The sequence below is a fragment of the Symphalangus syndactylus genome, chromosome 7 (assembly GCF_028878055.3).
Source record: "Symphalangus syndactylus isolate Jambi chromosome 7, NHGRI_mSymSyn1-v2.1_pri, whole genome shotgun sequence".
Lineage (NCBI taxonomy): Eukaryota > Metazoa > Chordata > Mammalia > Primates > Hylobatidae > Symphalangus > Symphalangus syndactylus.
Genome location: NC_072429.2, coordinates 15,403,979 through 15,431,875, shown reverse-complemented (window position 1 = coordinate 15,431,875; position 27,897 = coordinate 15,403,979). Strand labels below are relative to the sequence as shown.

The window sequence follows — 27,897 nt, the reverse complement described above, 5'->3', positions numbered from 1 at the left end:
CTGAGACAGTAGGATCACTTGAGCCCAGGAGGAAGAGGTTGTAGTGAGCTGAGAGCGCACCACTGCACTCTAGCCTGGGTGATAGGAGTGAAATTCTGTCTCAATAAATAGCATTTAGTTCCCACCTTGCCATAGAGAAAGTATGACTCGGGCCAGACGCGGTGCCTCATGCCTGTAATCCCAGCACTTTGGGAGGCCGAGGTAGGCGGATCACGAGTTCAGGAGTTCGAGACCAGCCTGACCAACATGGTGAAACCCTGTCTGTATTAAAAAAAATACAAAAATTAGCCGGGCCTGGTGGCACGTGCCTGTAACCCCCAGGAGGCTGATGCAGGAGAATCGCTTGATCCCGGGAGGCGGAGGTGCAGTGAGCTGAGATTGCGCCATTGCACTCCAGCCTGGGCAACAGAGTGAGACTCTGTCTCAAAAAAAAAAAAAAGAAAGAAAAAAGAAAGTATGACACAGCGTATTTGGGTAGGAAAGTCTAATTTGCTTTATGCTTGTGCTTTACATCCCATGTTAGGGTAGAAGAATAAGAGAGGAGCTGGGGAATGAACAGAGATACAGATCACACAACATTGCTTTGTTTTACTTTTCCAGGTCAGATATTTGTAGAGTAATTTTGTGTTTTATTTAGAATTACAGGTTTTCAGAACAACAGAAACATTGTCATTCAAAATCCTTACAAATACATGTGCCAGATCAAATAAGGATGCTTTCTGAACTGTTTCCTATTTTGGTTGTATATGTGTCTGTGTTTTACTGCAACCCTCAACAAAGTTAGATAGTTGTGAAGAGACTATAATCTCATTTATCTGTATCTAATCAGGACATGAATTGGGGCCCTTCATTGAGCGATGAAATTCCACTGGGCTAGACCTGAGAGAGTAGCTGCAGTAGCAGTAAAGGAGCAGTAGATTGAATGCCTACTATGTGGCAAGCACAGTATCAAATGTTTGATATATATCAGAGAAGTTATTCTTCACAGCAGCCCTTTGAAGTAGCTGTTATTGTCCTCCATTTTATATGTAAAGAAATAAAGGCTCAAATAAGTGAAATGACTCACCCAATGTCTCAAGTTAAGTGGCAGGGCCAGATTGGGGCTCTATTCTGATTGGCTCGAAAGCCTGGCTTTAGCATACCACGTTGGTTTCTCTTTGTTGAGAGAAATTTCCTGAAACTCCTGCCAAATCCTGTGGGAAGAATGCAGGAGAATGAGGAAGCACCTGAGGCGATGTGGAGCATGCTTTTCCTAAGTGGACCAAGTCATACAACTCTGCCTCAGAAATGGGCCCTTTCCTGGTTTGGCAGAATAGCTGCTCAGGGTAATGCAGTAGATACTGTATGTGTTTTCAGACATAGGCCCTATAAAATGTAGCCTAGGTTGGGCAAATTTGTTTAATTTTATTTTATTTAGATATAGAGCTCCAGAAGCTGAGCAGATTTGAAACAGCCATTCCAGCTATCCCTGTAGCAGTATTGGAAGTGAGCAGAAGTTGAAGGATTGGAGCCCCAGCTCACGCAGCCATTCCTTGTACCAAATACTGATGGTGCCTTGTGACTCACTGTGGGCCGGGTGGTGCAGAATTGCCAAGAGCTCTCTCCTTTCAGTATTCCTGTATTTGTATCGTTAACCACAGAAGGCCTCCCACCGGAGATTTCATATGACCTGGGAAGTGATTCTGTGCTTACGCATTTCATCCAGTATTCTTCCACATGCTCCTTCTCCAAAGGAATTTGCCCCCATTTGTTGGCTGTTTCCCCCATACCCTACTGTAAGATATTACAAAAAATAATTCCGGATATGGGCTGCCATGTCAGTACCATTTAAGCAGATTTGCTCACTAATTTTCATATTTCCAGAAGAATAAAAAAGAAAAAAAATCACCCATTTTAGCCAACTTTATTTTTAGGAAAGTGTTTTATTCAAACATCTCCTTACTTATTACAGACATAAATACATGCATTCAGACAAATGAATACACAGGAGAACCATATAAAGTAATTGGTGCATCACTTCAAGATGCTTTGTCAGTTACTGGAGGAATTTGGTGCCTCTAACTTTAATCTTTTCCATTAAAATATCCGTTCTGCCTTCAGATTGTGAAGCCCATAATATTTTAGACTGTCTAGATCGATCTGTTCGTTTTGCTTGTCAATTTAAATTTGTGGTTCTATGACTTTGGGTGGCTTGTTAGATTGTACGTGGAAACTCATGATCTGCAAATGATGTTCAACATCCCAAGCTTAAGTCCTAGCCTCTCCCCAGAGAGACTGGACATATCATAAATATGCAATTGGCAGATTTCATTTGCAACCAGCCTAATTGTTACGATGATGTATAGAATGGCAGACGTTTAGAACTGCAAAGAAGCTCATTACTGTTACTATATACCTTAAATGTTTATAGCACTTTTTACTCTTTGCAATGCATTTTATGTACACTGTCTCATTTGATTCTCAGAGCTTCCTTGTGCTGGATTATTATTTCCTTCCTTATGGTTAATGAAACTGAGACACAGAGAGAGGTTCAGTAACTTGCCTGAGATCACAGGGTAAATTGGATTTCAAAAAATACCAGAGGACAAAACCAACTGTGTTCCAAACAAGCCAGGCCACCAAAGCCTAATAAGGGATGGTGTATGCAGTGGTCTTTGCCACGTAATTGCCGTTTCCCCTGCCCTCTTTTGGGGAAAGGAGTTCTGGAGCTGTGGGAACAGAAGAGCTTAGAGGTAGGAGGTAAAGAGTCCAAGAAGCAGAAACTGTATCATCAGCTCCACATGAATGACAGAAACCTGTTTCACAGCCACTTGCCTGGACTATTGCAGCAGCCTCATCCCTGGTCTTTCTCCTTTAGTTTCACCTGCACAGTACACATTCTACATATCCCCAAAGAGATCTTTCTTAAATGCAAATCAGAGCATGTCTCACCTGTGCTGCAAACATATCACTAGCTCCCCGCTACCATCAGGATGAAGTCCAGATTCCTCAGCAGGGTCTTCCAGTATGGCACTGGCGTCTTACCTCTGGCCCACCTCTCTCTCTCCTGTCATGCTAAGTTTCTTACCATTGCAGAACCCTTTGTGTGCATCCCCACCCTCCTTTTTTGATGCCTTCTCTGCTTAGAACAGATTTATAAGGAACTCCTTAAATGTTACCTTCTCTGTGGAGTCTTCCCTGACTTCTCCTCAAGGACCCAAAGTCATCTCTCCCTCCTCTGCATGCCCACTGCACTTTGCCCAGCCCTATTTCCTGTTATTTCTCTCCTAAGTAGTCTCCCCCAGGAGGTTTCAAGCTACTTAAGGTCAGAGGTTGTGGTAAATGCCTGTATTATCTTATCTCCCCTATGGATCTTCCAGGCTGAATTTAAGAGAACGGATGAGTAATATACATGTAGGAATGAATGAGTGAGTGAGTGAATTAGTGAACGAAGAGTGAGGAGAAACCTTGAACAGCCTAAGCCAGCAGGAAACATGATGTTCCAGGGTCACATGGAATGTGTCCCGTTCCCCTCCCTCTCTCCAAGAGGGGCCATGGAGAGATTTCATCTCTCTATAACATGACCTCTTAAGTGAAATGGGAGGCAGACAGGAAGGTGAGCTGAGCTTTCGCCTGGTGCCCTAGCGTAGAGGAAAGCATATCAGGGTTGAGAGACAGGGACTGATCATCTTGGCCCAGTGATCTCTTGACTTATGCCCATCTGGAATGTTCTCACCAAGGCTTTCAGAGGTAGAAACTCTTCCAGAGGGAGCTAGCTGGGGGTCTTTGCCAACAGTTTCTACAGGCAGCCTTGTAAGCTTCCAGAGTCTAGGCCGTTTGTCCAGGAAGAGCTTTCATAGCTGTTAGCAAGATGGAGGGGTGGAATTTGGGCATATGAAAGGCCTGGGATTAGGGGGAACTCTGAGCCAAGGCATCTCAATCTTTATGTGACTCTATCTTCTAGATGATGTCTGTCCTCATGAACACCATTGTCTTTGAAGACTGTCGGAACCAGTGGTCAGTATCCAGGCCTCTCCTGGGGCTCATCCTGCTTAATGAGAAGGTGAGTGTGATTGCAGGAAGTCACGGGAGGTGGTCCCTGGGAGAAGAGAGCAGCTATAAACTAGGGTGAGCTGTGATGACGAAGGACAGAGGAGCAGAGCCAACTGAGTTTGAACTGGGACCTTGAGAACTCTGTGAGGCCGTATTCCCCTACAAGGTCCTTCCCCAAAGGCCTCAGATCTTCGTCAGGTAAGCAGAGGCCTCAAAACAAGTGCTTCTGGAGCCCAGAGCCCCCACTCACCAGATGGGTGGTTTGCTCAGTAGTGTTTCAAGCTTGCCCTCACTCCACTCCCCCCATTCCAGGGGAATTCTGAGCAACAACCCTTTTTGCCTTCCTTGGCCACCCTTTATATCTGAGATCCCCACTGCCCTAGGTGGTGGCAGCAGCAGCCCATCAGGGATTCCTCACAGAACCAGCACCCTTCATCTGGGGAGCACACATCTCCAGCTTCTTTAGAGGACTCACCACCTAGGCTACCTCCCAAGCCTCTCCAGCTTCCTCTTCAACCCACGCATCTCCCTGGTAGTCAGGAGGAACAGTGCATTACAGCTTGAGAGAATGAATTGTCTATACAATAAGATAGTACTGGGGAAAAAGACAGTGAGATTAGAGGCAGCTGCATGCATTAAAATTCAAACTAAAATCCCAGCCTTGGAAGGAAACTAATAGAAGAAGAAAATATATCAAAAAGAGAAGAGCTGTCTCATCATTCACCTGTGCTGAAGTATCCAATTTTAGCCACATTCAGTAGCACTGTCATTCATCTTCCCTCGGTGTTATTGTGATTTAAATCCAAGCTCTATAAAAGAGAGCAGTTCTTTTAAAATGATTGAGAGGGAATAAGGGCAAATTCAGTGTTTAGAAAAAGCTTATGACATCACAATATTATACTTTACTGATGGAGGCAATATTTCACAGTTTAGGATGAAAAACTAATAATTTCCTATCTGGTGTGAGTCACTGCATCATTATAAAAGGGAAAAATAAGTAGTTTTGTGCATTCCCAATCTTGTTCAGTAAGACATTGTGGTTTAAGTATAATGCCTCTGATATATAGTATTTAAGTATTAGTCTGACTACATATTAATTATGTGTGTTTTTTGATGTAAGCTGTTTTAATGTATGATGGAAATTAAATATCATGCTTTTCAGGCTGGGAAGAATAAATGCATGACTGGCAAAATGTTGTCTTTGTGCTGAAATTAGGCTGTTTCCAATGATTAGGAGCTGTGTTTAGCATCAGAGCTTGTGTTTGTATAAAAGCCCACAGTCCTCAGGAGAGAAGAAAAGGCTGTGCAGATATTTGTGAGCAGGCATGACAGACATTTTCCTTAGTGCCACAAAGCTCTCCCCAAACTAAAGCACGCCCCTCTAGTACCCCACCTCAGAGGAGTAAACCCATTCTAACCCCCAAGGACAGAGACTTGGAACAAAGCCCAAAATCGTTTAAGGAGTGACTCACTGAAGCCAGGAAAGATGATAAGGCCTGAGGAAAGACCCTTGGCCTTTCCTTCAGTCACTTAAAATGCTCCCTGGGCATTTTTAGTTATTTTCTTCAGCCTGGGGGCCCCTCCCATTTCAGTCTTCCTGTGATTAGTAGAGATGAGAGTCAGGAAAAGCATGCATTCAGCCCCCCACAGAGGAGGCAAGGACTTCATCAGCCTAAGCAGTGACAATAGAACAATTACAGCAAGACATTTTATGGAAGGGATCATAGAATTTATAACTAGGAGTGTCTCTATGGCCTAGATTTTCTCTAAGGGCTTAAAGTTCAAAGTGGACCTAGACAAAAACTCCTCTGAGCATTAGTGAGCCCTGAGTAGATGAGAGCTGGTCTAGCCATCCCCCTACCGGCTGTCTTCGGGCCGGATTTGGAGTCAGAGCTCTGACACTATTCTGTCTCCCATCAGTATTTCAGTGAACTGAGAGCAAGTTTGATAAACAGCCAGCCTCTCCCCAAGCAGGAGGTCCTTGCCCAGTGCTTCAGAAACCTAATGGAAGGAGTGGAGCAGAACCTGTCCGTCAAGAACAGAGACAGGTGAGCATTGCCCAGTAGTGTGTCACTGGGGGAAGGAGACATTCCAGGTTTGTTGAAAATAACTGTCTTGTGCTTGACACAGCTCACACATGGATTTCCCTTTTCTGTTTTTTTTTTTTTTTTTTTTTTTTGAGACAGAGTCTCGCTGTCGCCCAGGCTGGAGTGCAGTGGCGCGATCTCGGCTCACTGCAGGCTCCGCCCCGCGGGGTTCACGCCATTCTCCTGCCTCAGCCTCCCGAGTAGCTGGGACTACAGGTGCCCACCACCTTGCCCGGCTAATTTTTTGTATTTTTAGTAGAGACGGGGTTTCACTGTGTTAGCCAGGATGGTCTCGATCTCCTGACCTCGTGATCCGCCCTCCTTGGCCTCCCAGTGGATTTCCCTTTTCTATTACACCTTGTGATCCTAGACTCAGTTCCATTCCATTCAGTAAATATTATTGGTTATTTGCTTTCTTCCAAGCGTCATACTAGGCATTATACAGGGATACAGAGATTAATAAAATGTAGTCTCTGCCCTTAAGCAGTTTACAATTCAACAGGAGAGGTATGAAAAAATAACTATAATTGAAAGATCAAAAGAAGGAAAGTGCAAATCCGCTATGGAAAACGAAGAAAGACTTCTTGGCATTTGAACAAACATAGGCCTTGAGGTCAGACAGACCCCAGATACAGCTGAGTTAGGATCCTGACTATAGCTAACAATAATGTGTTGTATATTTGAAAATAGCTAAAAGAGAGGACTTGAAATGTCCCCAGCATATAGAAATGATAAATACTCCGGATGATGGATACCCTAAATCCTCTGACTTGATCATTACACATTCTGTGCATATAACAAAATATTGCATGTAAAAATATTATGTATCAATTAAAAAACAAGTTGGCTGGGCACAGTGGCTCACGCCTATAATCTCAGCACTTTGGGAAGCCGAGGTGGGTGGATCACCTGAGGTCAGGAGTTTGAGACCAGCCCGGCCAACATGGTGAAACCCTGTCTCTACTAAAAATACAAAAATTAGCTGGGCATGGTGGCACGTGCCTATAGTCCTAGCTACTCAGGAGGCTGAGCTAGGGAGAATCACTTGAACCTGGGAGGCAGAAATTGCAGTGAGCCAAGATCACACCACTGCACTCCAGCCTGGGCAACAGAGTGAGACTCTGTCTCAAAAATAATAAAATTAAATTAAAATTAAAAATTTTTTAAAGATATTTTATATCTGGCCTTTTTAGGTTGTGTGGCAGTAGGCAGTTAACTTCTCTACTCCTCAGTTTCTTTACCAGTAAAATGGAGATGATAATAATCAATTGTGATGTTTAAATGACAGAACGCAGTGAAGCATGGCACCTGGGACCTATGACCTAGAGTATTACTTTCTCCCTCTGCCTGTTCTTTAAGAATGGCTGGTATCTCAGTTGCCAATGAGATCTAAATGAAAGGAGCCTGAACTTATCAGCTAGGTCTGACTTTATTCATTCATTCATTTAGTTCACAAAACGTTATTCAGAATCTACTGTGTAGGCATTGGCGTTACCAGTGGTAAACCAATTATTTAAGGTTTCTCCCCCTCATGGATCTTACATCCTAGTAGAAAAGACAGACAGTAATGAATGATGGAGAAAGAGCATGTGTTCAGGGGAAAAAAAAAAAAAAAAAAAAAAGGTCTGCACCATCCTTTTATAAATGTGGTAGCATTCAAATGCTGCTCCATTTGAAATGCAAATCGTCAGTCATCCCAGTAGCCACGGTGTATTCTGGAGTTACCAGCTTGGGCTCTGGTAATACATGACCAAGTTAGTTGGGGTATGCAGACATATTCCCTTGACCGTTCACTTCCAGATCCTCTATCACGCAGAAAAGCACAACCTCGGAAGCCAGCAGATGAGAGTTGAATGGGGAAGCCCTAGGTGTCTCGGTGGAAATGACTTCACCTAAGGCTTGGAAATTTGAGTACTGCATCCTGAGCTGCTCTGTGAAATGATGGCAGGTGGCCTTCGTAGTTTAATGAGAGTAATAGGCAGCGAAGACTGACTTTTTTCCGTGTACCAGGCACTGTGTTGAGTACTTACAGGCATACAGGCATTGCCTCAAACTGACCCAGTAAATTCTTTTTTTTTTTTTTTTTGAGACAGAGTCTCACTCTGTTTCCCAGGCTGGAGTGCAGTGGCGTGATCTCAGCTCACTGCAACCTCTGCCTCCCAGGTTCAAGTGATTCTCCCATCTCAGCCTCCTGAGTGGCTGGGATTACAAGGCGCTCACCACCACACCTGGCTAATTTCTTATATTTTTAGTAGAGATGGGGTTTCACCGTGTTGGCCAGGCTGGTGTCAAACTCCTGACGTCAGGTGATCTACCCGCCCTGGCCTCACAACGTGCTGGAATTACAGGCATGAGCCACCGCACCCAGCCTAAATTCCCACTTTCTACAATCCCTTGAGGTAACTACTCATATTAGGTACCAAGACAAGAGGTTAAGTATTCATCCAGTGTCACCTGACTCATAAGTGGTAGAGCTAGGATTTGAACCCAGGTAGTCTAACCCAGCGCCCCCTCTTTTTCAGCTACTAAATTCAGTTTTCTCATCTGTAAAATGAGGATACTCATACCTACCTCAGGGAAGACTTGTGATGACCAAATGAGTTTATCAGTAAACTCAATCCAATGCCTGGCACATAAACTTTTGTTCTTTTTCTTATAATCCTTACCATCTATGTGTAATTTAACTTTTCTAAAATTGTTTTTTAAAAGTAGAACCACAAAATATACACCTCAAGATGGTCAGAGTGAATTTAGTGGCAACCCTGTTTTCCAGGAAGAGATGAGGTGTTGGCAGTACTGGTGGCGGAACAGCAATGGCGGTGAAAGTGGAGAGAAAGGAGCTCAGCTGAAATCTAGAGCCTTCCTCCAGGAGGGGGCTCCCCGAAGTCCTGAACTCCAAAATGGCCTTATCGTCCAGAAATTCATGGAGGCTTTGCCTCATTACTACCCTTGACCCTTTCTTCCTCTTTCTGCAGGTTCACCCAAAATCTGTCTGTATTCAGAAGAGATGTGGCAGAGGCGATGCGCAGTGATGGCAACACTGAACCATGCAGTCTCGACATGATGAGCTGACCCGACTTTTCTGACCATGTGCGGAGCAGCCTTTATCAAGAGACTCCTGAAGGTCTGGGTCTCAGGACAGTGATGTTGGCTAGCCCAGGGGAATGTATTTTTCAAAACATACAAGCAACAACAAAAGCCCTATCTTCTTATACGTCTAGCCTAATTATAAGAATTTCTAATAGTACACAGTGCAAATTCAGTCTTTTCTCTGAAAAGCAAAGGATGTGTTTTCAGTCTTTCTATCAAATATTATCTTTGTTCTCCTAATGCTCTGAAGGGATGTAGAAACAGTATTTAACCAAAGAACATAATGAACCAGGTTTGCACCTAAGTGTGTACCAGTTTATGGTTCTGCAATCAAGGTTGTCAATTTGTTGCAGATGCAGCCTTCACCGTGGATCCTGGATTGAGACGAATGCCATTGGAACCTGTTAAATGAGTAGTTTGTTATGTGTCTGGAAGAAGCAGCGTTAGGGACTTTGGGCTGTGAGCATTTAGAACGAGCCTGGAAGCACTACAGAGCATCCCACAGGACCACACGCAGGCCTCCCTGCCTCAGCTGCATCTGATAAAGTTGAGAGACAGTAACACAATTAAATGACTTACAAACAACGTTTGCTTTTCACTGGCATAAATCTGAAGTGGTTCAGTCTAGAAGAATTAAGCTGTGCAATTACTGCCTGCAGAGATATTTCTTCAGGAGGAGTCATGTAGCCCCAGTCAGAAGTTCTGGGTGGTGCCAGCACCCAGTCTTCTGCCTCCATTTAATTTTTAAGAGAAGGTGAAGGTAACTATTAGAATATAATATTTGAAGCAGCTCTGCCTTCTTAGGGCTACCCAAAACAGTTCTAGGTGCTAAAATTCAGATTTTCAGAGGATGAGAAACAGCTGGTTTCCAACTCGCCACAAAAACTCTTATTACTGTTGGGACTTGGGATTGTGACTTAACCCAAACCCAGAACATGAAGAAGACCTTTACAGTTTGTGCTATACTGTTACTAGGCTATTAATTTGAGATTGCCCACTGTCAAGTGTTTTACTATCTCACTGCTGTTGTTATGATTCAGGCTTATAATAAATATTGTGTCCTTTATTTCTGATAAGACATGAAAGGTTGGCCTTACTGTTGAACAAGAAGTAAATCCACAGGCTCCTGTTATAATCCCATTTCTCAGACTAGTGTTTCTTGAAACCTTTCTTGATAGTTGAGTTTTGCAATAGGCTTGTAATATAAAAGCAGAGTCATCAAGTTTATCTCAAAATGTTTGTCTTCTGTGTATGAAGGAAATCAGCGGAAAATACGTTACATATGGGGTTACTTCTAGTATTTAATGGATAAATAAGCTTTGGCCTTACACTATGTTTCATTAGAAATGGGAAATATAGTTTTCCTTGAGAAGGCAAATTCTGAATTCTGTAAAACATCAGCTGTTCAGAGAAGTTTGACATGAATTTCTGTTTCTTGAAGGCTTATAACTGCACACTCACCCCACAGAAATGTGTTAAGGAAGGTTTGTCCCATTCTGGCACTGTTTTCTTTACAAGTGTCTAGTATCTAAAAGCACCATATTGTTTGCATTAAAATGTTCACCAGAAAATGGCTGTGGGCACTCGCTTCTCCTTGCCACACTGCCAGAGGTCACCTGGTGGTTTCACAGCAGACAAGGATGGCTCCATCAGACTTGGCCTTGGAGAGCTGTTCTCAGAGGACCGGTCAGGCCTGCCCCACTGCTGACACCTACAGGACCTGCTAGTAGAGCTGGCCTCGCAGAGCACACTGCAGGCAGCATGCGTCAGCTGGAGAAGACTCGGCAGACGGTTATTGAACATCTCTCGTGCCCTTTACATACATGATCTCTTCTAGTCCTCACAACAGCCCTCCAGAGTTTAGACAGCATTAGCTCCACTTTGCAGATAAGGAAACCAAGGTTCAAAGATGGTGTCTATAGCTTACATGGGTCACACAGGCAAGATTTGAACTCAGATCTGTTTCACCTCAAAGGAATTCCTGGCCCCTTGTAAGGAAGACCTGTATTTCAGAATGGTGAGTTGAAACCAGTTAATGTTTAGGTCCATTATCATGTGTTTCTCAGAACTCTATTGTTACATAACACATTACCCCAAAACTTAGTGCCTTAAAGCAACATTTATTAACTGACAATTCCTGTAGATCAGGAATTTGCAGCTGGATTTCAGGCTCTGTCTCTCTCACAGGCTGTGATCATCTCAAGGCTTGACTGGGTAAGGCTCTGCATCCAGACTCACTGGTGATGGTTAGCAGGAGTCAGTTTCTCACGGGTTGTTACCTCAGTTTCTTCCCAAATGGGCCTCTTCACAGGACAGCCCACAGCATGGAACCTTGTTACATCAGAGAAGAGCCAGAGAGATTGCAGCAATCTGGAAGTCACCGTCTTTTATAACCTAATCTCAGAAGAGCCATCCCATCACTTTTGCTGTATTCTGTTCATTAGAAGTAAATCACTAAGGCGGGGATCATTGGAAGCCATTTTCTTTTTTTCTTTTTTTTGAAACGGAGTCTCACTCTGTAGCCCAGGCTGGAGTGCAGTAGCATGATCTCCGCTAACTGCAAGCTCTGCCTCCCGGGTTCAAACCATTCTGCCTCAGCCTCCCAAGTAGCTGGGACTACAGGCGCCCACCACCACGCCTGGTTAATTTTTTGTATTTTTAGTAGAGACGGGGTTTCACCGTGTTAGCCGGATGGTCTCGATCTCCTGACCTTGTGTTCCACCCGCCTTGGCCTCCCAAAGTGCTGGGATTGCAGGCATGAGCCACCGCGCCCGGCCATTGGGAGCCATTTTCAAAGCTGTCTGCCACAACTCTTGTCTGGCCGTTGCTAGAGAGGTTGAGTTTTAGCTGTAAATTTCTTTCTTAGAACCTGGAAAGGAACGCTTCTTTTCCGTTAGAGGGTCAGGTTCCATTCTGAGCCCTTACTGAAGGAGGAAAAGGAAGTGGGGAAGCTGGGATGTTTAAGGATCACACATACTGCACACTCATCCCACAGTGGATGAGAACCAGATTTGGGACTCTGCCTCCAAGACTGCCAGAGTCTGCCTTGGTGAGGGACAGTGGGGATTCTTGAGAAGAGACCTGGAGTTCCACGTGGGAGTGGACCCTGTAGGGACATCCTGTCCCAAGGATAAAGCATGCACAGACACACAAACCTGTGGAGGCTACGTGAAAGACAACTAGTGGGGCTGCTGGGTCTAATCAGATCACACGTGTATCCAACTTAGATTGAACAACAGGAAAAAATAGTGCTGGCATTTCCAAGGGGCCTACCACTTCACAAACGTGCTCCGAGAGGATGAGATGGGAGGTGTGGCTTCTGTTTGCACACCCACCCTTCTGATGGGATTCTAGTGTACAGATAGATGGATGATTCATGCAATGTGGGCGCTAAGTCAAGCCAGCTGCTTCAGGGATGCTCAAGCAAGAAACAGTTTGAAGGGATTTTTACTTTGCTCAATTTTTGCCTTCCACACTGACTTCAGAACCTGGCCCCTGAGAAAGATGTATTCTGCCTGTATTCCACATGTTTCTGTTATTCTGTGTTTTCCAATCAGGCTTCTCTAGGATGGGGGACGAAGGAGTGTAGAGTCCCTGCACTGAGTGTGATTATCCGAACTGCCCAGAAAAGCCCTCCTGGCCTTCTGGACTCCCCTCTATTGGCCGTGACAGCCTAGAAGTACCTACGGATTATGGTAGTGGGGGCCCCTTTCAAAATGCAAAAGTGGCTTGCCATGTAGCTGTTAGCTAAGATTAGTGACCAGATTAGCTGACTACCAACAGCTGCACATGAGATCCGAAAACAGAGTGGGTTTGGTGAGAAAAATTGAAGAAACTGAAAGATCTGGCATATGGGAAACCTGATCTAGATGTTCAGCAGTTTGGGGGAAGTAATATTTGAGATAACTCAGCTCCTTGTGATGAGGAGGGAAAGGAGTGCCTGAAAAGAAAAGCAGGATAGAGTAAAAACGGAGAAAGTAAATGTTTCTTTTTTTTTTTTTTTTTTTTTTTTTAAGACAGGATCTCACTCTTGTCTAGGATGGAATGCAGTAGCATGCGCACAGCTCACTGCAGCCTCAACCTCCTGGGCTCAAACAGTCCTCCCACCTCTGTCTCCTGAGTAGCTGAGACTACAGGCCCATGCCACTGCACCCAGCTAATTTTTGTATTTTTTGTAGAGATGGTTTTGCCATGTTGGCCAGGCTGGTCTTGAAGTTCTGGACTCAAGCAATTCACCTGCCACAGCCTCCCAAAGTGCTGGGATTACAGATGTGAGCTACCACTCCTGGTCTTAGAAGTTTTAAGATGAACATAAAATAATTAGAACTGCTATCATTTATGGAGCACCCACTAAGCATTGCAAATTGCTATCTCATTTTATGCTTCCCAGGAAGAATGTCAAGAATTATTATCCCCATTTCAGAGATGAGAAAACTGAGACTAAAAGACTGACCCAAAGCCATATAGCTAGAAAGTGGACAAGCCAGGATTCAAAGTCAGATTTGCCTGACCTCAAAACTCATGTTTCTTTTTCACTATAATTCCTTGAACTAGGTCCTTCACAGCTGTGTCTAGCAGACAGTTGAGTGGGAGAGCTCGTCGTCAACCACTTTGACACCCACAGTGGGACTAGGCACTCCCAGAGAAAGGCCAGTCCAGGACCTGGGCCCGTTGTGTGCTGTGTCTGTGGGTCCTGCCACCGATTCATCCTCCTCCCTGAACTTTCTAAAATCATTCTTAAGACTTTTAAGTGTTTTATTGAGGTGCAAGTTTACAATGACAGCAAACCTTTCAAACTACAGCAAGAGTAACCTGCCTCCTTGGCATATTAAAAAATAATGTTAGTGTCGGTTTTTACGTCCCATAGTTTGGATTGCTGATAAGAGTGCTTCCTTGACAAGATTCTTTTTGAGGTTTACAGAAAGCGTAATAAAATATGTAAGTTACATTTCCACAAACAAAAGCTATAACATAAGTTATTTATAAGCGTGAGATACAAACAGTATCACGATAAATAAACCATAAAGGGTACCTGAAACATTCATCTTAATGTAATTTGCCCAACGAAAGTGTTGAAACGAAGTCAAATTTAGTAGAGACATCTGTCAGGAAAGGAGGAAAGTTGTGCAGCACAAATGGGAAAAATGGCTGAAGTCTAGGGGAAGGAAACAAGGGCATGAGATCAGGTTTGGAGGTCCCTGAGAAGGTTACCCCATGCATTTGCCCACTCTGCCTGCCCTTGCTCCCCTGAGCCTGTGCACACTGACCAATTCCTGCCACCCTGCACACGCTGCCATCTGCACAGTCCCTGTTCACATGCTCTTTATAACCTCCACCAGCCCCCCACCCCATGGAGAAAGGAATCTCGCCCTGCTCCCCTCTCCTCTAACCTCCAGCCCTAGGGCCAGCTTCCTCAGGCTTCTGCTAACCTCCCTGCCAGGGCCCGGGTCTGACCCAGCCCAAGCACCTTGGAAATCATTCTTTCACTCATTCATTCACCTGCCACAGGTAAAGCTAGTGAGCAAGATAAATAAGATTGTTTCTGAGGGGAATGACAAAAATCAATGGGTAGAGAGGATGATGGGGTGAGGGTGCTGCTCTGGAGGATGGGCAGAGAGGTGAGGGCTGGCCTGGGTCGTAAAGGATGCAAGGAACCAGCTATAAGCAGGGCTGGGGGAGGTGAATGCCGAACTGAGTGCACGCAAATGCCTGCGCCCAATTCTGACCCCTTTTTCTTATCCCCTTGCCTGACCTTGCTTTGTGCTATTGAGTTTAATACCACAAACTCTTGATAATGTCCTCCAGTCCTCCACGCCCTGGACCCAGCCCTGGGACATGGGATCAAATGCCACCAACACCATTTTGCCCCAAAGGAACTCCCAAGCCAGTAGGGGAGACAAGTGAGCCCCACTATGGCCAGCCCTCACCGCCACTCTTGGGCCCTTTCACCCAAGAGTGATTCATTCAGACCCTGCACTGATTCCCCTCCCCACTCAGTCCTGTGACTTAAAGTCTTTACCACCTACCCCCAAATAGGGGTGTGAGGTAAAGGGGAAAAGGTGGGCTTTGTAGTCTAAACAGTCCTGGCTTCAAATCCCAGCTCCACCCCTTTCCACTACATGCCCTTGGACAAGAGACTGTTTCCCTAAGTCAACTGCCCTTGAAGCCTCGAGACCTGCAGTGGGGGGTCCCAAGCAACAGCCGACATCTGAAGGCCTTTTCCTTCCACTGGCTAGCAGAGTCTTGAGACTGATCAGACCTCCTCAGGAAGGTTCTTCCCTAGGTCCTGCCCACTGGGGGAAGCAGTGATGAAGAGCTCAGACTGCTTTGTGCCCACTGTTAGATGGGGAAACCAAGCCCCTGTGCTGGGGAATGGTCCAGGAAATGTGAGTAGGTGCTCAGTAAATATTCGTTGAATAAATAAATGAATGGGTGAATAAATGTGAGCAAGTGTCTTTAGAGCCTTCCATCAGTAGAACTGGAAGGGCCCCTAGGGACTCCTAACTAGGGTGTGTAAGCCAAGAACAGCACGCAGGTCAGCAACCTGTGACATGGTGTGTGTGCCAAATTATGTGTTTCTGTCTTTTTCTATGGAAGCAGACCACAATATTTTCATCGGTGTTTCAAATAGGGTAGCTGACCCAAATACATTTAAAGTCCTGATTCAGTCTCTACCCCATTTCACAGACAGGGAAATGGAGTCTCATTTCACTCAGGAAGTCAATGGCAGAATGAGCCTGGAGGAACCTGGCCTCCCACAGCTGGGCTCATGGGCCAGCTGGAAATCCCAGCGTCTTGCCTGTCATCCCTGAAGCCCCACCCTCTTCTAGATGACTCGGCAAAGCCACCAGCTGTACCCCTTTCTTCCAGCTTCTTCTTGGGGAAGAGGAGAGGTTGTGCTCTATCCTGAAAATCTCTCTAGCCCCGGGAATCCTCGTCCCCATTTCTTACAATTCTCATTTCCTAATCTCTTTCGGTGTGTATGCCTCACTGTTCAAGTGACAGCAGGTAAATTACAAGGGCAGCAAGAAATTACAACCTCAGGAACACCAAATACATATCAGAACATATCTGGCCAAAACAGTGCTCAGAGGAAAATGTATGCCCTTGAATGCATTTATTTAAAAAGAAAGAAAAATTGACAAATTAAATTTTCAACTCAGCAAAGAAGGAATAAATATTTTTTTAAACCACAACATTCATGAAAGAGGTGGCATCTTAAAAGGGGATAATGACATCAATGGCTTTTTTAAAAACCAACAAAATAACAAATCTTTGGCAAGTCTGATCAGGAGAAGGCATGAATGAGCAACACGGGGAATGAGAAGTGGAAGGTATTCGTACAGATTCGTATGACAGTTCCTAATTCTGAGAGAATCTTCCCACAATGTTATAACAACACATTTGAAAACTCAGATGAAATGGACAATATTCTAGGCACTGGCTTCCAGAGTTGAGCAGGCATCAGAATCACCTGGAGGGCTTGTTAAACACAGGTTGCCGAGTCCTACCCCAGAGTGGCTGATTCCGTAGGTCTGGTGACGGTCCAAGAATTTGCATTTCTAACAAATTCTCCAGTGATGCTGATACTGCTGCTCTGGGAACACACTCTGAGAACCACTGTCCTAGGGACTAACCAAGTTACCCCCATTCCTGAGCTGCCTAAGAGCTATCTGGATAGGAAGTGAAGGGAGGCTTATGATTAGTGGCCCAAAGCTCCTTCATCTGGATGACAGGGCTGGACGATGAGGAACCGTGGATCTCAGGAAGCCAGAACCCATGCAGTGAAGCAGAGCCCTGACCCCTGCCAGGCTTTACCTGGAGGCTCTTATTTAAGCCCATGAGGTTTTTTACTAGATGAGAAAACTGAGGCACAAAGAGGATGAATAATTCCCTCTTTGTGCCTCAGTCCACAAAGTAGTCACCTTCCGCTGCAGCTTACCAGTCCACAGCTGGTAAACTGAGGTGGGAATCCCATTCTTAAGCACACAAGCTGGGAGCAGCGCTGTGCCACCCACACCTTAATTCCGTGCCACAAACCTCTGTGCGGTGGGCCTTGTTGTCCTGATTTAACAGTGTCTGAAGTGACAAGGGCAGCCCTGAGTCCCGGGCACTGGAAGCCAGAAGGGAAGTAAGTGGAGCTGGTGAGGTGCCAACTCCAGCCCCCAAGTGGGGAGCTGTGCTTCCCTTGAACTCTCAAAGCCTCAATTCCCTCCTTAGTGAGAAATTGGGGCCACTAACAGCCCTTTCCTCACAGGGTCATTATGAGGAATAAATAAGTGTCCACCTCCCTGCCTGGCACAGGCTAGGTTCTCAGCTACAGTAGCTTTATAGTTGTCATTAAAGTTATTATTATATAACCGCCAGAGTTTCGCACAGGCACTGCCACAGATGTTATCTCATTTTGTTCTCACAGCCACCCTGGGGGTAGCTGGTGCCCTTTTTGTTTTACAAATAAGGAAAATGCAGTTCTGGGAGGTGCGGTTAGGGACCCACACTGCCAGTGGCAGAGCCTGAATTAGAAGCAGGAGGCCCCCTGGAGCCAGGGCAATGACATCTCCCCCATCTGAGGGTCCTTGTGGCTGGAAGGGAGTGAGGGAGCATTTGCCCAGACCCCAGGCATCCTGCAGGTTTCACCCCTCAGTGTTGGGCCTCCCTCTCCACACCCACCAGGAAGGCTTAACAAGGGCCAGCAACTTGCCCAAGGTCACACAGCGGGCAAGTGACCTAACTCCAGACCCAGGCCTGGAGGCCCTGCAAATCCTGACGCCTTTGGATTGTTGGGAGAAGAGAGAAAGAATCCCCAACCTGCACCTCCTGCCCTTCCCCGTCCTCTGAAACTGACCCTACTGGTAGACAAATACACCTTTCTCTCCAACGTACTGAGCCCCTGCAAATAAAATTAAACTGCCAACAAAATAAACAAGAGTCACAACAATAATACATCAGCCATTACTCTGGGGGAATGGAGTGGGAGGTGAGCCACGCTGCCCAGTGCCTACTACGTGCCAGGCCCAGTGCTCTGCGCTCCCTCAATATCTCACTCGCGGCTCACGAACAACCCGCATGCATGCATTATTTTCCTTTTTGCAAACGAGAAAACCGAAACCTAAATATATGGAGTCAACTGCTCAAGGTCACTCAGCTAGGAAGTGGCCAGTCCAAATTTGAACACACTTCTGGCCAACAGCACATCCGAGCTCTCACCACTGTCCGCACCACAAGGAGCGGGAGGAAGAGCCCAGGCCAGGGGTGCGACACTCAAAGAGTTTGCACCTAACGATTTTAGAATTCGCTGGAAGAAAATGATTCCGCTTGTCTCCCCAAAGCTGCAGCGGAAGCTGACTACTTCGTGTGCCGTCCTGTCCACGGTGCCCTGGGCCGGGTAGACAGTCACTGAGGCGGGAGCAGAACGGGGAGTGGTTCCAGCGCCCAGACTGCACTGGAGCCGGGAGGGGCTCACCACTCGCGTTTCCCAAAGAAATCCCGCGATTTGCTCTAGGATCTGCCGGCGCCTTTGACATTCGGGAACCCGAAGTCCCTAGACCCGCCGAGCCGCGAGCGGGTTCCCACGCGCGACCACAGCCCCCTTCTATCCTGCAACGAATTTCGAGAGTCAGGTCCCCGCTCCCCACCGGGCGACCCCGCGTCCCTAGCCCAGCCGCAGCTGGCACGCGTGGGCACCTGCGAGTCACGCCTCGGTCCGCCTGGCCGGAGCCAGGGAGTGTCTCCAAAGCGGCCTCGAGGCCGCGGCCGAAACCCGGGCGGGGTCGAATTCTCCCCACGCGGGTCGGCGTCCTCCGGGGCGCGGAGAACGCTACGGTGCTCCCCTCGCCCCGCGCGCAGGCAGCGCGAAGCCTGCCCCGGGGAGTGCGCCCCTTTCGTTCCTCCAGCAGCGGTGAGTCCAAGGGGCTTCTACGGATTCCGCCGGGTCGTCCTGGGGTTGCAACTCCATTGTAACTGAAAGGATGCATTTGGTTTGGCTTTTGCTCAGATGAAAAAAAAACAAAATTTTTGGAAGAAAACGAAAACCCGCTCAGCAAAAGACAATTTCACAAGCGGAGCGCTCTACCCGCCCAGCGCGGTGTCTGGGAAGCGGCCCGGCCGGGAGGAGCGGGGAGCGTCTGCTAATTGTAGCTTCGTTAGATTTCGGGTTTGGGAGGCTGCGGTTCGGGCGCTAATATCCGCCGCCCATTATCCCGGCTAATAAATTTGACCTATTGTTCGTTTGTTAAAATGATGTCACCTTGGAACAGTCCCTAAGCTCCTATTTCCATGAATTAGGCCTTTATTGAAAGCCGGGAGCCAATGAGAGGAGAGAGGCTTGTTGATCGCAGCCAATGGCTGCGGCGGGAGAGGAATTAGCAGCGGAAACTCCAGGTTCGGTTCAAGAAAGATGACACAGAGCCTGTCGGGCCCGCGCACTCTTGGCAAAGTTTCAGTGCGACGAGAGGCGCCGGGCGCTCCATGGCCGCGCCGTAACGGGGACCCAGCCGCCTCCCCGCCCAGCCCAGCCCAGCCCTTCCGCCCGCCCAGGATGGAGGCGCCCGCCAGCGCGCAGACCCCGCACCCGCACGAGCCCATCAGCTTCGGCATCGACCAGATCCTTAACAGCCCGGACCAGGACAGCGCACCCGCCCCGCGGGGCCCCGACGGCGCCAGCTACCTGGGAGGGCCCCCCGGGGGCCGTCCGGGCGCCACATACCCGTCTCTGCCCGCCTCCTTTGCGGGCCTCGGCGCGCCCTTCGAGGACGCGGGATCTTACAGTGTCAACCTGAGCCTAGCGCCCGCAGGCGTGATCCGGGTGCCGGCGCACAGGCCGCTGCCCGGGGCCGTGCCACCGCCTCTGCCAAGCGCGCTACCCGCCATGCCCTCCGTGCCCACGGTCTCCAGCCTGGGCGGCCTCAATTTCCCCTGGATGGAGAGCAGCCGCCGCTTCGTGAAAGACCGCTTCACAGGTGAGCAGAGCTGGCGACCAGGCTCCAGGCCTCCGCCCTCTCGGGGCCAGAGGCGCCGCGCCCTGTGCGCTCCACTCCCGGAAACCATTTCAGAGGCCCAAGCGCGGCGGAGGCCTCGGCCCCAGGGCCCCAGGCAGCCGTAGTGGGGAGGGTAATCGGAGAGTTGCAGGAAAATAAGCCCGTGCCCGGGGGAAGGGACAGGGGGCGAGGGCGTCTCCCGACCGGCTTGGTGTCGCTGGAAACGCGCGCGACCAGCGAAATAGCGGAGCTCTCCGTGTCCCACGGGGCGCCACGGGGTCCGCATGCGGCCTGAACGGTGGCCGAGCCGGGCTGGGCTTCAGGGGCCCTCATGTGTCTCCGCAGCTGCGGCCGCACTCACTCCCTTCACCGTGACCCGGCGCATCGGCCACCCCTACCAGAACCGGACACCGCCCAAGCGTAAGAAGCCTCGCACGTCCTTTTCCCGGGTGCAGATCTGCGAGCTGGAAAAGCGCTTCCATCGCCAGAAGTACCTGGCCTCTGCCGAGAGGGCGGCGCTCGCCAAGTCCCTCAAAATGACGGACGCGCAGGTCAAGACCTGGTTCCAAAACCGGAGGACCAAGTGGCGGTGAGAGAGGCCTGACCCGGCCCACCTTACACCTGCCCTTCACCTGTCCCGCCCCGAGCCGCAGCCTCGCACTAGCCCTATTTTAAGGCTATCCACTACCCCCGCCCCCCTGAGCCTCCCCCAAACACACCCCCACCCCGCCTTCGCAGATTGTACCTCTTCCTTTCACCCTTCTCGCTGGCCTGTGCTTCTCTCTCCATCGTGGTTTCGCCTTGGTTTCTCCTCCATCCCCATCCCCATCTTTCGTGAGCCCCTCCAACTCTCTCCCCGTGTTTTATACGGTCTCCTGCGCTCACTTGATTTCCTCTCACCCCCACCCCCGCCCCAAACACACACGTACACACATACACACATACATACACACACACACACACACGCGCGCACACAGGGGCCTCTCGCACTCTCCTTCTTCTTCCAGCCCGCCCTCTCTGATTTTCAACAATCCTCGTGGACGCGGGTTTCCCCTCCCCCCATCTCCGCGTCACCACTCCAGCCGCGTTTTTATCCGATCTCTGTTTTGATTCAACCCGTAAACGGCGAAGCGATCGCGTCTGGAAAGGGGTTCAAGACAGGCCCTGGGCGAATTGGATGAGACTGACCCAGCCCCTGGGCGTCGTGCGGGTGGTGCAGAGCCAGCCTGCCCACCCGCGGACCCCAGCGACCCCCGTTCCCGCAGGGCCAAGTCAGTTACACATAGGCCCTGCCCTTGCTATCCGGCGAAAGGAACAATCTTTATTGTTGGTGAAGCCACAATACCCGGCCTTGCAGGTGGGCAGCGGGCAGAGTCCCCTCCTGGAGACCCTCTGGCACACAACAAAAACAAATGATCCTAACCGGCTCCCTGGATATGAGGGCCTCGGGCGTAAAGCGCGGGCTAGGAGGCAGACGGGTTCTGCGCCTCGAGGCTCCCGGATGGCCTCGGCTCCCGGGAGGGCCGGGGCCCCGCCGGCGGCCCCGCGGTGCCGGGTGCCTGACGGTGCTGTCCCTCTCCCTCCCCCGGTGCAGGCGGCAGACGGCGGAGGAGCGGGAGGCGGAGCGGCAGCAGGCGAGCCGGCTCATGCTGCAGCTGCAACACGACGCCTTCCAAAAGAGCCTCAACGACTCCATCCAGCCCGACCCGCTCTGTCTGCACAACTCATCACTCTTTGCTCTGCAGAATCTGCAGCCCTGGGAAGAGGATAGTTCCAAGGTTCCCGCTGTCACCTCCCTGGTGTGAGCCCACCAGAGCGCACCGTCGCCACAGATCGCCGCCCCCACCCAGCCGGGCGCCCCGGACCCCCCAGCCGGGCTGCGGGGGAACCGGGGCCGAGAGGGGAAGGGGCCGCCTAGCCCGAGTAGGCCCCAGGGCGCGGCCACAGACTGGCCGGCCGCGGAAGGGGGTCGGACCCGAGCTCCGCGCGGCCGCACAATCCGAGCCCCCGCCCCGCGCCCCGTCCCGCCCCAGGCCAGGGCCTGACAAGAAAGCGCCTTACGTTTCTCCGCCCCCCGCCCGCACCCCCCGGGCCGGGCGCCTGTATTATACTTTGTACTTTTGCCCAAACGTGTAAATAATAAAAAAAGTTTTGGCTTTTTTTCTTTAGAAACCGGCCACCTGCTTCCCCCGCGGGGGCCGCTGGAGGAGGAGCAGCCGACCCGGCCGCTGGGGGAAGTGCCAGGGGCCCGGGGCACCCTGCTTTTAGGCTGGGTCCACTCTTCTTCTTTTCCGTTCCTTTTATTTAAGTCGTTTTATTTAATAAAAAAGTTAGCTATTTCACTTAACGCCGCTTTTATTTCGTTTTCGTTCCAATAATGCTCGGCGACCCCCGGCCCTGCGCCCCACCCCTGCGGCGGTAGAAGCCGAGCGGCGGCGCGCAGGACGCATCCACTTCTGCAAGGTTCGTCTGCATTCGCCTCGGCTGCAACCCAGGCCCGGGCCCCCGCGGAGGATGCGTGGTGCAGGTCAGTTGGTGCCGGCCACCCGCAGCCTGGGTGCGCGCGGGATGGGGACTGGACTTGGGAAAGGTGCTCCAGGCCCGAAGGCCGCGGGCCAGCGCCGGGGCGGGCTGGGATGTGAAAGGCCGGGCCCGGGCAGATGCCTAGGCCGTCCCCAGGTCAAATCCACCTGGGGGGTGGGAGGCAGGGTGGCCTCGAACTTCTTAGAACTCAAGCCGGAACTCGCTTTCCGCCCTCTTTTTCCCGCGGAGCCTCAGACAGGACCTGGCTCTGGCCGGTCTGGGCGCGCTGTGGGCAGGCTTTGCGCGCAGAGCCGGTGCAAATCCTCGGTCTCCAAACGCCTGGGGAGCAAACGCAGCGCACAACCCTAAGGGCCCCTCTCCTTGTCGGGTTTGCGTGGGACCCCAGGTGGGGCGTGACGTCATGTGACGTCACCGCAGCCCCGCGGTGTCACGGGGCTGGAGTGGGCGGGGCGCCCGGAACTCAGAACTCTAAGCCCTGGTGTGGTAGCGGCGCGGCTGGGGTCCACCCAGCTCCACAGCGGCTCAAGAGTTGGAAGTTTCACAATTGCGAGGTTTGGAGCGGCTGACCCCTTCCAATCACGTCTAACACACAAAGCCCGTGAACATTTCCTCTTGTTCTTTGATTTTTCCCCCTCTTTTATCATTCTCGCTTTCAGTCTTCTAAAAACTTACTTTCTGGCCTCTCCGTTTCTTTCTCTACAATGTTCCCTGTTTTCTCCTCTGTATGTTACTCTGGGTCTCTGTTTTACTATATCTTTCTTCTTTTCTTTGCAGTTTTATGATGTTTCCCAGTATAGTTCGTCCTCTATTGCTTTTCATTGCCCTCAGCCTTTTCTTGTTCTGTCATCTCCTTCTTCTTCTCTCCCCAGTTCTGACTCTTGGCCTCTGTGTGTCTCTGGGTTTCTTTGTCTCCCTCCTCTCCACGGTCCTCTTTTTGTCCTTTTGTCTTCCCTTTCTTGTTTCTCGAATCTCTTTGCCTTTATGTATCTGTCTTTGTCTCTCTCTCTCTCTCTCCTTTCCTTTCTCCCTCACTCCCTCTCTCCCTCTTCCAGGCCCAGATCCCAGTAGCTCCTAAGGCAAAACACTTTCGGGGCCGCGTCCCAGAACACCCCCCCACACACACTCCACGAGCACCCCCACCCGCCTCATCTCACTGCCTCCCTCGGAGCCGGAGCCGTGCGCCACCCTGCGGGTCCCCGTGCTCCGAGCCTTCGTTCTATGCGGGCTGCGGGACTGTCTTCACCTGCAGGGCCGGAGGAAGGGGAGGGCGCCTGAGAAACACCTTGAACCCCCAGCGCTCCCGCCGTCGCCTCCACCTCCAAGCCCAGCTAGCCTGGGATCTGCGCCTTTCGGGACATAAAGACACCCGGGGAGGGACTAGGGTGACTCAGAACTTCGGGTCTCTTCCGTGAGTGTTTTCCTGAAATGCTTTTATTTTCTCCAATAAAAAGCCTGATGAACGCCGTCATCGGGTTGGGAAAGGTTGGCCCTTCGGCTGAGGACTAGAGGGACCCTTGACTTTGCTGGCGGAGAACCGCTTTCCTCAGAGATGGGTGTCGCTGTCCAGCTCCTTTCCGTTTTATTCTGTTGCTCCATAATAAGGCCTAGCGGGGTTTTTTTTCTTAATTGTTTTTATTTCAATGGGCTTTTGGGGAACAGATGGTCAGGTGGTGTTTGGTTACATGAATAAGTTCTTTAGTGGTGATTTCTGAGATTTTGGTGAGTCCATCACCCGAGCAGTGTACACTCTACCCAATGTGTAGTCTTTTATCCCTCGCCCTTCCACCCTCCCCCACAGGCCCCAAAGTCTAACGTATCATTCTTTCTTTCTTTCTTTTTTTCTGAGACAGAGTCTTGCTTTGTCGCCAGGCTGGAGTGCAGTGACGCGATCTCAGCTCACTGCAACCTCCGCCTCCCGGGTTCAAGTGATTCCCCTGCCTCAGCCTCCCGAGTACCTGGGACTACAGGCGCGAGTCACCACGCCCGGCTAATTTTTTGTATTTTTAGTAGAGACGGGGTTTCACCGTATTGGCCAAGATGGTCTCGATCTCTTGACCTCGTAATTCGCCCGCCGCGACCTCCCAAAGTGCTGGGATTACAGGCGTAAGCCACCGCGCCCGGCCCAACGTATCATTCTTATAAGGCCTAGAGTTTTTGTTTTTCAAAATTACTTCTGTTGTTTTGCCAGGGTGACACTCAATTCTTTGGGCCTCTTTGGGGACACACGCACGTTGTTGTTTTTTTCTTTCTGTCGGGCGCCTCGCTTTGCGCAGAAGGCCTCTGGCCCGGAGGCCTGTCCGGGGTAGGCGTCCAGGCAGGCTGGGGGTGGGGGGCTGGTCTGGCTTCGGCCCGCGGGGGTGCCTGGCCTTCCTGCACCCAGGGCCTTCGCGGCGTTTGGCGTCTTCCAGCGCTTTGCCCTCACCCAGCCTTGCCCAGCCAGAGACGGGCTACGGGTCTTTTCCAGTTACAGAGCTGAGCCCACTCATGTGGTGCCAAGTAGCGACCATCTCTCGCCCACGTCCACCCAGAGCAATGTGGGCGCCCCCAGCGGGTGGGAGCGATTGCCCAGCGGCGCAAGTGCATTTAACGCCTACCCCACTCCTCCTGGGTTGCCAACCGCTAGGTCGCCGTTTCCAACGTGGCTGCGCAGGACTGAAGTCCGACGACTCCTGGTCCTCAGTAGGGGACACACCTCCCACTGCCCCCAGCCACGCGGGCTATGGGCAGAATCGGGTCAACGGTAATATCTGGATGGGGCAGGCTCCCCTGAGGCCGTGCTTAAGAAAAAAGGAATCTGGAGTAGCCTGAGGGGCCCCACGAGGGGTCCTCCTTTGCGATCGTCTCCCAGCCTTAGGCCAAGGCTCCGGAGGCAGGCGGCCGAGTGTTGGCTCCCAGCCCGGCTGAGGACTGGATGGAGGACGAGAAGCGCCTGCCTCTGGGCGAGAGCTGCGGACGCAGCCTCGCCGCCTCGCCGCCTCAGCCTCAGTCCGAGCGTCTCTAAAGCCGCGCCCATTCTACAGATGCAGGGCAGGGAGACCAGAGACATCTCCGGGGGCCGAGTAGAATGATCGCGCGGGTTCTCCCGGCGCCCTGATTTCGAGGCTGCGCCCGGGGCCCTACGTGCAGGCGGGGAGGCCTGGGCCGAAGGCGTCTGCAAGGAGGGGCGAGTCTGCCGGTCCGGCAGTGAGTGAGGCCACGATCAGTTCTCCCTAGGAGGCCGCGCAGCGGGTAGGGTATGGGACTGGGGGACGCAACGGGGACCTGGCCGAATCAGAGCCCTCAGGAGAGAACGCCGAAAACTCTGGGGCCGGCCGCTCGCTTCCCGCTAGTGGAAATGGTTTCTGGTCGTCAGTTCCCAGTCCAGCCCCGGGTAGGGAGCTCTGATTTGCAACGCACAGCACTTGCGAGGTTCGAGTGCCCTCCGCAATTCGCGATGGAAATACTAAGCCTAGGCCGGGCGTACGGGCTCAAGCCTATCATCTCAGCCCTTTGGGAGGCCAAGCCGGGAGGATTGCTGGAGCCCAAGAATTCAAAACCAGCCTGAGCAACATAGCGACCCCGTCTCTACAAAATAAAATAGATTATCCGGGCGTGGTGGCACGCGCCTGTGGTTCCAGCTACTCCGGAGGCTGAGGTGGGAGGATCGCTTGAGTCTGGGAGGTCGAGGCTACAGTGAGCCGTGATCGCACCACTGCACTCCAGCCTGGGCGACAGAGTGAGACCTTGTCTCAAAAAAGGAGAAAGGGAAAAAGTAAGCTTCAAAGAAGCTCTGACATTAGTTCTGAGTCGTGCAGCGGTGGCGGCCCCCGTGCTCTCGCCCCTAAAGCAAGCGTTCTTTGTAGTGAGTGGAGAAGCTTTGAGTAGTGAGGGTGGAGAGGCAGCTTCGGGGTGGCGGTGGGGGGCGTCAGCAGCCACCCTGACACTAGGCCTGGGGTCGCAGTGGGACAGAAGAGTCTGCCGCTCTGACTTGGGCTCTGAGTTCCAAGGGCGCCCGGCACTTCTAGCCTCCCAGGCTTGCGCGCTGGCGCCTTTGCCATCCGTGCCAAAGGGGGGAGACCTAGCCGCGGCCTCCGCAAGCGCAGCGGTGACACCCAGAGGTCCCACCGGGCCCCTGGGCAGGGTAACCTTCTCCTGTCCGCTTCGGCAGCTTTGCGAAGAGTGGCGCGCAGCTAGGGTTGAGGCTTTTGCGGACCTGCGGTCGAAGCAGGCGGCTGAGCCAGTTCGACGGCCAAGGCCTGGGCTGCCGACAGCGGTGCGCGCTCCGTTCCGCCGCTGCCGGGCCAGGCGTTCCGGAATAGGGATCGCGAGACATGGCCTCCAACTTTCTGCAGAGACCATCGGGCAGCGCCGGGCCTAAGCAGCGACCCCACTGAAGGTTCCTGGGAACCTTTGCCAAAATCCCAACCTCTGCCTCGGTCCAACTAAACCGTGTAAACAAGTGCACCAAGGCCGCAGAGCGGCTGGTATGGTGCAGGCGCCTGCATTCTGGAGTAGTGAAGGTTTCTCCACATGGAAGGCGGTTTTCCTTCCGTGAAATTCGAAATTCAGCCCCCCAGTTCCAAGCGCCTGCTCCGTTAACAGCATCTACTCTCAGCGACGCCCAGACCCAGGCTGTGCACTTTCTTGGCTCAGACACTGGCAAAGTCCTCGAGAAATTGCCTTGGTGATCGGTGCCTTCCCTCGGGCCACCCAGCCGCCGGTGGCACGGAGTCTTCCGCGCAGTTTTGCGGACCCTCGCTGTGTGGCCCTGAGCAAATGGTTTCGATTATCTGCAGCTTGGTTTCTGAAACTGTAAAAATAGTCATTAAAAACTTCCAGAAAAAGCAAAAAAAACAAAAACCATGGCATATAGTACAGCTGATGATCAGTTTTTTATGAAAACAAAAGTATTTTAGAAGTATTTTTCAGATAAAAATCTAAGTTCGGGGTTTAATCAGAGGTGTTGTCATTTTGGAGGAAAAGACAGGAATGGAACAGCGTCCTCCACTGCCATGAATTGTCCTCTGGTCACGGGTAGTAGAGACAGTGGCACAGTCATCTGGGAAACTTGGCCTGGCTCCGTCTGCCTAGACTTGTCAATGTCCTAGTGTTACCCTGAGGTTAGTGGCCATCACACCCGTTGAAACGAATGTTGTTCCTGTGTCAGACCCGCTGCCAATTAATGAGTT

The 27,897-nt window shown here is 50.7% G+C and overlaps 2 protein-coding genes across 4 annotated transcripts in view; both read left to right on the top strand.

The window, feature by feature from the left end:
* Nucleotides 1–10,333, top strand: part of RANBP17 (RAN binding protein 17) — a 428,141-nt gene extending 417,808 nt beyond the window's left edge. For all 3 annotated transcript variants that reach the window (XM_063642616.1, XM_055285264.2, XM_055285265.2), the window contains 3 exons: nucleotides 3,944–4,042; nucleotides 5,953–6,080; nucleotides 9,095–10,333. In XM_063642616.1, coding sequence (XP_063498686.1) covers nucleotides 3,944–4,042; nucleotides 5,953–6,080; nucleotides 9,095–9,191 — 324 coding nt within the window. In that variant the 3' untranslated portion in view covers nucleotides 9,192–10,333. The remainder of the gene's footprint in view (nucleotides 1–3,943; nucleotides 4,043–5,952; nucleotides 6,081–9,094) is intronic.
* Nucleotides 10,334–19,611: 9,278 nt separating this feature from the next.
* On the top strand, nucleotides 19,612–22,532 carry TLX3 (T cell leukemia homeobox 3). Its single transcript, XM_055284759.2, has 3 exons — nucleotides 19,612–20,167; nucleotides 20,531–20,774; nucleotides 21,780–22,532. The coding sequence occupies exons 1-3, from the start codon at nucleotides 19,747–19,749 to the stop codon at nucleotides 21,988–21,990; spliced, it is 876 nt and encodes a 291-aa protein (XP_055140734.1). The 5' UTR covers nucleotides 19,612–19,746; the 3' UTR covers nucleotides 21,991–22,532.
* Nucleotides 22,533–27,897: the final 5,365 nt, after the last annotated feature.